This window comes from Dipodomys merriami, unplaced genomic scaffold, assembly GCF_024711535.1.
Source record: "Dipodomys merriami isolate MVZ:Mamm:240054 unplaced genomic scaffold, mDipMer1.0.p SCAF_4086, whole genome shotgun sequence".
In the NCBI taxonomy this organism is placed as follows: domain Eukaryota; kingdom Metazoa; phylum Chordata; class Mammalia; order Rodentia; family Heteromyidae; genus Dipodomys; species Dipodomys merriami.
In genome coordinates this window covers 559-10,595 of record NW_027205700.1, presented here as the reverse complement: position 1 = coordinate 10,595, position 10,037 = coordinate 559, and the positions used below count along the sequence as shown (strand labels likewise).

Genomic DNA, 10,037 nt, shown 5'->3' with positions numbered 1-10,037 from the left:
AAGGAGTGTAGCAATGGGTCAGATACAAACCATCAGCTACATTTTATCGAGCGTGAGAAAGACTGCCTCAGGTCTGGCTCACTGCCGGAGCAAGACCCCTCTCAATTTTAAATTTTCCATTGTTGGGTCGAGTTAGCACAGAAGGGGAAAAGAAACAAGGAATTGAAGATTGAAGAGGAATGTGGACCGTGGAAGACACAAAATACGGGAAAGAACGCTCTCTCAAGCAGAAAAAGAGCAGCCTCAGAAAGAAGGACAAGGGGATTGGTTGCAGGCTGGAGCCAGAAAAGGACCCCAGAGGAAGCTATTTACTCACTGAGTGGATGATGCCTTGCAGAGCCTGGAAACCGTCATTCACCGGAAACACATGATCCTTGCTGTCCGCAATCCGGGCCAGCTGAGAACAGGACAGACACAAAATGCACACAGAGATAAGGATGTGTTCAGTGTGGAGTGCTTAGGAATGCTACTGTGTACGGGCCTCACTTAGTTTTAAAAAAGGAGAGACATGATGCCTTCCTGGGTTTATAGGCCTCAATGAAGTGCCTTCATCACCAAGAGCTTTCCAGGGGTCTGTGGAGCAGGCCCCAGGGGAGGCTCCAGCTTTTACATTTGTTTTATTACTTTCCTCCTCAGGAGCAGCGGTAAGATCACCCAGTTGGATGATATATTGATAGGTTGATATATTTATGGATTTGGGGGTAGGCCATTGGCCCAGTTTTCTCCCATTCACCCAAATCCCTGATTGCAACTTTATTCAAATCAAACAGACTCAGGCTTCCTTTAGAGCAACTTTAAAAATAAAGTCAGGCTTTGTTGTTGGCAAGGCCTCCAACCTTTCACCTGAACTGCTGAGGAAAGAATGGGGGCTTGCGATTGCTTCAGCTGCTCTGGCTTTATAGAGCAGAGGATTGAGGGCAGAGATTCAGATCTGTGAGCTTTTCCACCCTGCACCTCTCTGTGTAGTTCTGGGATTGCACCGGTCATAGCCTGTGCTGGTGTGTAGCTATGGTTTCACACACACGGTTTACTCTTTTTACTGAATGCAAATGTAAAATATCCTTACTATGAAACAAGGAAAATTCCACGTGCTAAAACAAAACAAAAGTCACTCATACCCCTTCCATACCAGTCATTCTATGTCTATATTTATTAATAATTTCATATATACAGACTTCCATGCTTCTTCAATGCAAGCGCATACATACATACTTAAAAGTGGGCATATACCATTATCTGTGCTTTGTAATCTTGTTCATTTAGCAATGTGCCATAAGGGTTTTCATGTGTTATTATAACAAAAAGAAATTATGAACTACCCTGAGAAACTATTGTTTAGTTTAATAGGTTTTCACAATTTACTTGTACATATAAGTACAAGTACTTGTAAGTAACTTTTTGGCTTATGTGGCCAATTATCTCTGTATTTTTGTATTGAAAATGCATTGCATTTTTAATAGGTGAAAAGGATTGCTTGTCATTTGAGTAAGAAAATCATACTTGCCAAATTATTTTCTTTTAAGAAACAATTATTCCAAGTTAACTCATATCTGGACTTTTTGGTTTTGTTATATGCTGGCCCTGGGGCTTGAACTTAAGGCTTGGGCACTGTCACTGAGCATTTATGGTCAAGACTAGTAGTGTTCTACCTTTTGAGCCACAGCTCCACTTCTGGCTTTAATTTTTTTTCCTTGTAGTTAATTGGAGAAAAGGTTTTACAGACTTTCCTGCTGGAGCAGGCTTCAAACTGTGATCCTTAGATCTCAGCCTCCTAATAGCGAGGATTACAGGTGTGAGCCACCAGTGCCCAGCTCCCATATCTGGTCTTGATACTTTGGCAAGTCAATGTTCACTAAGAAGGCCAACTAAGAAACATACTGCCTGGATAGTCTGTGTTGAAGACCCCAGGTGCTTCCCCAAATGACTTCATATCCCTTACACATCCAGTAATCCCCACCTGCTGAGTATTTCTGCAAAAATAACATACCTAAGGTTTATACTGTGGCGGCTCCCTGTGCTGGATGCACATATTCTCTACCATTCATCGTTCAGTATATTCTTAAGCCAAAAGAAATTCACGATCATACCTGTGTTTCATTGAAATCTTTCACTCCAACACAGTAAACAATTGCACCAAGATCTCGGGATCTGTTAGCCTGGATCAAGAAAACAAAGGATATTAGAAAGAGATGCCATGACAAACGTGTTTCTGTTGGCTTTACCAAGTAGTAGTGCCAGTTATTTATAGAGCATCTACTATGTGCCAGATATCATACTGGAGAAAACAATCCCTGTTCCCAAGGAGCTCCTATGCCAGTGAACAGTGCAATCTAACACAATGCAAGGTGGAGCAGAGGAGAGCAGGTAGTCCAGATAGTGCTGAAAGGACCCCTGGAGAAGAGTATTGAGAAAAGTACTGACTTTGAAAGAAGGAGGAAAGGGAAACATTAGGCTACAAATCACATAAACAATTCTGGGAAATATTTACCTTTTCCATTGCTCTGAGGTGTTTTTTATTGGTATACTTTTTGTTGCTTGTAATGGCAGCATGATATCACACAAAAATGTGGCCTTTAGAACCAGGTGTACCTGAATTGGATGCTTGATTTTACTTTGTAAAGTGTTCTGGGGATTAAATGAGAAAATATACACAGAGCTCCTCACATAAAGTCTAGAACATTGCAGATGTTCACGGATGCTAGCATCCTTTAGCAATAAAGCCTGTGCAATGCAAGTAGGATATATTTGAACAGGTGAGCCATGACCTTCTGTATAAGAGACCATTGAAAGCATCTGGGACTGGGCTTGATTTTAATATTTGTTTTATTAATGGCTGTGGTATCTGTTTTCCAGCTTCTTCTGTTTCAGAATAGAAAACAAAAATTGGACAAACTTGGCATGTTCTGCAGGTGCTCAATAAATAACTGATACTATGCATACAGTAAGTGCTCAATATATACATGTTGGTGTGAACTGTGTTATTGTCCTCTCCTCTTCAGGACACAAACCCATTGACGTCTGACACTGAATTATGAAAGGGACAGACACATGCCTTTTCCTCCTCAGTGTTGGAAATATCCCCCACTTCTTTCACGAGAAAAGAATCTTTTAGGTTTAGTGTTACCTCAACCTTATCACTAAGAGCTCTGTGATTCCTCTCTGCTAATTGGGGTTTCTATAGAATTAACAAGAGCCATTTCTTTATAATTTGAGACTTATCTTTCTTTCCCAGAAAGCTTGCTTTATTGGCATTGGCATTCCAAATATATTTTTCAAGTCTGTATGTGCCATACCTAACATTCCTTTCTGCTAACCCCTATTTTAAGCCGCAGACATAAATAATTTGTTTTATTTCCATTTCTCTCCTTATTAGGTTTTTCATTTGACTTGGCTGTTATTTAGTGCCCAAATAAGCCATTTTGCGTTCCCATCCCAGGGTTTCAATTTTAGAATACAGAAATGCATGATTTCCCAAATGCTCAGGGATGTCTGTCATGCTAACTTTCATGTTCCCCTTGTTGAGTAATCCTCTGTGCTAAAATCAGTGAAAGACAGATGTTTTTTCATGGTTAAGATATTCAATCACCTATGTCTTTAGTGTCTACCCAGTATATGCAAACTCTGAATGAATGAATGAATATATACTTTATACATCTAGAGAGGGCTGAATACTAGTCATGAACTTGAGGAAAACCTAATGCTTTGACTAACTTCTCTAAGCATCTAGACTCTCCATCTCTTACTGCCTGCTTCCTTCTTGTGTTTCTAGCTTGGTCAAAACGAGCCTGTATCAATCATAAGACTTAAAACAGCCCCATAATTTGTTTCCTTAGGCTAAGTGCACATATAATTCAACTCAAACCTACAGTGGGAAGATTTTCTAAGTAGAAATATAACTTTACCATTCTTGACTAAATGTCTTTTCTAAGTCTCATTTAATGATCCCAAAGCTTCATTCAGAGAATTAGTTTGCTTGCTTTTGAGAAAAAAATATATGTCACTATGATTGTAGTTTTGGGACTGTTTGAGAAGGCAAGGGAGAGGTAAAGAGGGGAAGGGAATGATGAAGGGTGAAAATACACTGCATGGAAATATGAAGATGGCATAAAAAATCTCACTGAAAGCTGTTGAATATGGAGAAGGGGGAAGGGAGGAGAGAAAAGTAATAGAGGGGGTTAATCTGATTAGAGTATAATACATGCATGAGAAAAAGAAAAATATAGGAAAGATTACTATCAATTCGGCTAGCAAATAGTGCTCTACTTTGTTTCTTAGAGAAGAATCTCATGAATGGTTAGTACATTCTGGGAAGATTGACTTAAATGTTTTAAGCGATTCTTCCTCCTTCTCTTGCTTTAGTAGAAAAAAAAATATGGGGGAAAATGGAAGAAAAATGGTACCAGTATGACATATGGCATTTGAAAACTCCTAATACAATGCCTTTAATAAAGGTGAAGTTGGCATTTTTATTGCTCATAGCACAGAATGATATGTAAAAAAATTCATGGTTGATGAAAAACATCAACCATGTATAAAACACAAAAATTCATGCTCAAAATGAGTTATGAGCTGGGCTCCAGTGGCTCATGCCTGTAATCCTAGCTACTCAGGAGGCTAAGATCTGAGGATCACGGTTCAAGGCCAGCCAGGGCAGGAAAGTCTGTGAGACTCTTATCTTTAATAAACCACCAGAAAGTCAGGAGTGGCACAATGGCTCAAGTGGTAGAGTGCTTGCTCTGAAGAGCTCAGGGACAGTACCCAGGCCCATAGTTCAAGCCCTATGAATGACAAAATAAAAAAAGAGTTATGATTACTTTTATATATGAAACACTGTTTCACTCAGGGTTTTTTTTTTTTTTTTTTAACAGAGAATACTTATCATTTTGCCTGAGTGCAGAAGAGAGTGACCCAGTTCAGGGAGAAGTCCTGTTTCCATGCTTTTGCTTTTGTGTAGGTGGGGAGGAAGAAGTTCTGAGGATCAAACCCAGGCCCCCACACAGGCTAAAAATATGTTTTACCATGGAACCACCCCAGAGATTGTTTAGATACAAGCTAGACCCCTACTTACCTCCCTCTCTGAGTAGAAAAAAAGATCTTCATGGAGTTCACCATCAGTTAAAGCAATGATGACACTGGCAGTCCTGTACCCTGCTCAAAGCAACAAAGAAACATTCAGTTACACTGCTCCTTCCAGGAAAAGGTCTCAGCCCTGGGGTTTTATCTCTTTGAAGCTCAACCTCCTGAAGTCAATAGTGTGAAAATATCCATTTTTTTTCTTTTGGGGTCTGGATCAACTCCAGCATGAAGAATATTTCTTAGAGACATTCAGGGGGAATTGGTGTTGCTTCTGGATTTCTCAGCCTCTTCTCAACAAATGGCCATACTTGGTGATCCTCTTCTAGTAGCAGTTCTCTTAATGGCTATCCATTGAGAGTAAACTAAGCTGCTTGACCTTTAGTGGCCCTTCTCTCATATTGTAGTTGAGCACATGTAACACCTCCTGACAGTTTGACAGAAGGTAATAGTTACCGAGATTTACAAGCTGATGGGAAGTAGTATAGCAGTTGGCAAAATCTACTAGAATTCTCTCAGTGATATTTAGACTTCTAGCAACAATGCTCATAGCTGATTTATTAGCAAGCTTTGATAGTGATACCAAGACTATTCTATTTATTGTGGTTTAAAACAAACAGTAAGTAGATGCTTCTGAGGAAGCAAATACCTACTCAGGCCCACCTTACACCATGATCCTTCTAATGTACAGTCTCCTGGGTAGCTGGGATCTCAGGTTTGTACCAGTACACCTGGTTTATTGATGGAGATGGAAGTCTCAAAAATATTTTGTGGGGGCTGGCCTTGAACCTCAATTCTTCTAATTCTGCCTCCCTAATAGCTAGAAGTATAGATGTGAGCCCCCATGCTCACATGCTCAGCCTAGTGAACCTCTTTTAGGAGATTTGCCTGAAAGGTTTCCATGAAAGACACTATAGTAATAATAGCTAAAATAATAACAATAATTATTATTGTTATTTCTAGGCCTTTTGCTAAGTATGTCTTGCACTTAAATGAAGCAAAATTGAAACCAACCTTGACTCTTCTTTTTTTCTTTCCAGTACTGGAATCAAATTCACGGTCTTGGGCTTGCAAGAAAAGTGCAGTACCATTGGAGCCACAACTCCATCTCCTTTTTCTTTAGTTACTTTGAAGGTAGGGTAGGATTTTATGCCTAAGCTGAACTGGAATGTGATCCTCCAAATTTTGCTTCCTTATGGTTTGGGCCATTGTGCCATTGTGCTTTGCTTATAGGTAGGATGACAGGTTATACCACCTTGCTCAACCATTAGTTGAGATCAGGTCTCATGAACTTTTATACTTAGACTAGTCTTGAACTTTGATCCTCCAATCACTGTCTCCCAAGTAAGTAGGATTACAGGCTTGAGCTACTTCATCTGGCTTGGTATCTAGATCTTAATATTATACCCAGTCATACTTGTTCGGACATCTCTTCCATTTTAATGAATACCTCAATGAATAACCTTGTACATGTGAATTCTCATAGGGTATACTACTTCCTGGGTTTCAAAATAATAAATTTTCTCTTTATAATTTCTTCGTTCCACCATTAGTTGATCATTCATTAACTTCAGGCTAACGCAGGATATAATAAAGAGGTTTGGATCTCAGAGAAGGTCAAGATAATGAGATTTGAAGCAAAAATTCAAGACTTTACATTACTTATCCAAGTATTTCCTAGTTTAATGAATTCAAAATGTAAAATTATTCATGGGAATTGCAGGCTGGAGTCACAATGGGTTCTTAATTACTTTTACATAACTTTTGGATTTTGACCTGCTATTTGCCATCTTTCTATGCATTCTTGGGCTATGTGTACCAAAGATTTACAGACAATATCATATGTGCATTCTGAAAAGTAGGGCTCTGCTTTCTCAGAAGCAAACAGAAAAATGTTAAATATCTCAAAATGGTGCTTTATACAGCAGGCTTACCTTGGCTATTTTCATAATAAATCTGCTCACTGGCCTGAAAAACACATGAGCAAATTATTAGACATAGAACTACTGTTTATCACTGCAACTAGCACATTGGACATTGGGTTTTGATTTCATAGGTTGCCAGGCTCAGTCTCCATCTTTATGTGATCCACCCAGGATTCACTCAAATATCAATGGATGGTCTTCACATAAGATTACGCTCATACTTCAGTCATATAGCCATGAACATGTTCAATGTCTAGTTGAACTCACTGAAATTCTGTCTTGACTACTGAAGCTGCCATCACAAAGATCATGCTGGGAATTGAGGAGACTTGTGTGCACCATGATGTGTGAGTCATCAGGTCACGAAGGAGGAAATCCATTTCCTCAGTGCTTTTGGATGTAGTTGTCACTGTCTAAGCTCATGGTGGGGAGTGCAATTGTACTCTCTGGTCACAGGGTATGTTCAGCCCCCTTAATGCATTTGCAGCTACCCCTATGTGGACATTCCATATCACACTTTATACTTGGAGCTGAAAACTGTCTTGAAATTACCCTTTCAAATCCTTCATGCATGTATGTGTCTCCTCCTGGCAGAACTTTCTGGAGTTCTTCAAGGCCTTGACGGATCTGTTCCCTGAAAACCAAACATACCCTGTTAGTCATATTAGATAATTCTTTTTTTCTGTGGCTGTTGATAGTTATATGTACTGGTCTCTTTTTTCCTTCCTTCCTTCCTTCCTTCCTTCCTTCCTGCCTTCCTTCCTGTCTTCCTTCCTTCCTTCCTTCTTTCTTTCTTTCTTTCTTTCTTTCTTTCTTTCTTTCTTTCTTTCTTTCTTTCTTTCTTTCTTTCTCTTTCTTTCTTTCTTTCTTTCTTTCTTTCTTTCTTTCTTTCTTTCTTTCTTCCTTCCTTTCTTCCTTTCTTTCTCTTTCTTTCCTTTTCCTCTTTCTCTTTCTCTTCCTTCCTTCTTTCCTTCCTTCCTTCCTGCCTTCCCTTCCTCCCTTCCTTTCTTCCTTCCCTCCCTCCCTTCCTCCCATCCTCCCTCCCTCCCCCTTCTCTCTCTCTTTCTCTTTCTCTTTCTTTCTTTCTTTCTTTCTTTCTTTCTTTCTTTCTTTCTTTCTTTCTTTTTCTTTCTCTCTCTCTCTCTTCTTTCTTTCTTTCTTTCTTTCTTTCTTTCTTTCTTTCTTTCTTTCTTTCTTTCTTTCTTTCTTTCTTTCTTTCTTTCTTTCTTTCTTTCTGTCTGTCTTGTCTTTCTTCCTTTCTTTCTTTCCCTATATTGGAGCTTCAACTCAGGGTCTGGATGCTATCCCTGAGCATTTCTGCTCAAAGCTGGTGCTCTATCACACAAGCCCCCACTCCACTTTCCAGCTTCCCCAACACCCACTTAATTGGTGATAAGGCTTTCACAGACATTCCTGCCTAGACTGGCTTTGAACCATAATCCTCAGATCTCAGCCTCCTGTGTAACTAGGATTACAGGTGTAATTAGCCATCAGAGCTCAGTGGTACTAGCCTTCTTATTCACCTACATGCTGCTCTATTGTCCTAACAATCCTCCTAAAGTCATAGGATGGAAAGTCTTTGTACAATATTATCCATCCAGGGTGAGCCATAGATAAGATGAGTGACATTACATGGACTGAGGGAAAGGACTTTCCTGCGGGAATCTTTATTTGCTTGTGAAGATCTTCCTTTTCTGTAACAATGACAACTTTTTCCCTCCATGTTCACAATGAATCTTAAAATGCATTGCTCCTGAGGGGACACACAGCAAATGTGGGCAAAGATGCGAAAGGTTCTCATAAGCCAGGAAGCGTAGAGAAGCAGCAGCCAGAGGCCACTGCAAGGACGTGGGAGAGAAGCAGAGACGCTCAGACCAAGTTGTGCCTGCCATGCTCATGGCTGTGCCAAAGGAAACCATGCAGTCGGTTTGCAAATAAAAGTCCAGGGAATCTATGCTTTCCAGGACAAACTAGAGTGTTTGCTGTGGCTGGTGCCTGTGTTTTCTCACTCTGGTTGCTGAAGGTGACTGTAGGGGTAGGAAGAGGAAGTGTACAGCTCATGGGAAAGAGCAAATGGTGGGTGACACACGCCAATGGTGTGGGTGCCAAGTGAAATCCTTGTGGAGCATTTTCTCTGTTGTCTAAGATGTCCACACTCTTGTTCCTGGCTTTTATACAGTTCCATACTGGGCTGTAAAAGTGTAATTTCTGTGAAACATAACCTGATAAGAGGTTTTTAAACCATATGCCATAAGAGGGGTTGAAGTTGTCTTCCTCTTTTCAGTGGCAGAGGGCACAGAGACACTATTTATATTAGGAAAGAAAAATCCTTCTGGGTCAGGAAAGAACCTCACCATCTACAAACCACTGTTTAGAAATTTCTGATTTCCCCTCATGAAAACCTTTCACTGTTGGTATTGTTGCTCCTCTAATACCGTAGAGAACTCTCAGACTCCAAGAACTTACGTAGAAGAGCAGAGACGATGTCAAATCTGACTCTCACCATGTTTTCTATTATTCAAAGCAGCCTCTGGCCTGGAGCAGTACTGAGACTGGGAAGGTCTCAGTAACACCTGTATCACGAAGAGCAGTGGCCATGACTAACACTGATGGGTCCTGTATGCCAAGTTCAGGTTTTTCTTTTTCTTTTATCTTTTTCTTTTTCGCTAGTTCTGGTGCTTGAACTCTGGGCCTGGGCTCTGTCCCTGAGCTCCTTTTGCTCAAGGCTACTGCTCAACCACTTAAGCCACAGTATCACTACTGGCTTTTTCTGTGATTGGAGGTAAGAGTCTCGTGGACTTTCCTGACTTGGCTGGCTTTGAACTGTATTCCTCCTGAGTAGTTAGGATTATAGGCTTGAGCCACTGGTGCCCAGCTCTGTGCTTAGTTTTTAACACTGGAATGTATTTCATCCAGTTTAGACCGTGATAGCTTTCTGAGGTACAAGCTACTATGTCCTTTATTGCACAGATAAGGAAATGGAGTCGCAAAAGGCTAAGAAATCTGTCTAAGGCATTACAACTAGTCAGTGGTGGAGGT

General features: G+C 40.3%; 1 protein-coding gene across 1 annotated transcript; it reads right to left on the bottom strand.

The window, feature by feature from the left end:
* Nucleotides 1-316: 316 nt before the first annotated feature.
* LOC138806810 (anthrax toxin receptor 1-like) lies at nucleotides 317-9,504 on the bottom strand (the record flags this gene model as incomplete). Its single annotated transcript, XM_069992159.1, has 7 exons — nucleotides 9,465-9,504; nucleotides 9,008-9,206; nucleotides 7,551-7,632; nucleotides 7,008-7,041; nucleotides 5,069-5,148; nucleotides 2,088-2,156; nucleotides 317-397 (listed from the first exon to the last, which is right to left on the bottom strand). Coding segments are annotated over exons 1-7 (585 nt in total), but the record flags the coding sequence as incomplete, so codon positions are not given.
* Nucleotides 9,505-10,037: the final 533 nt, after the last annotated feature.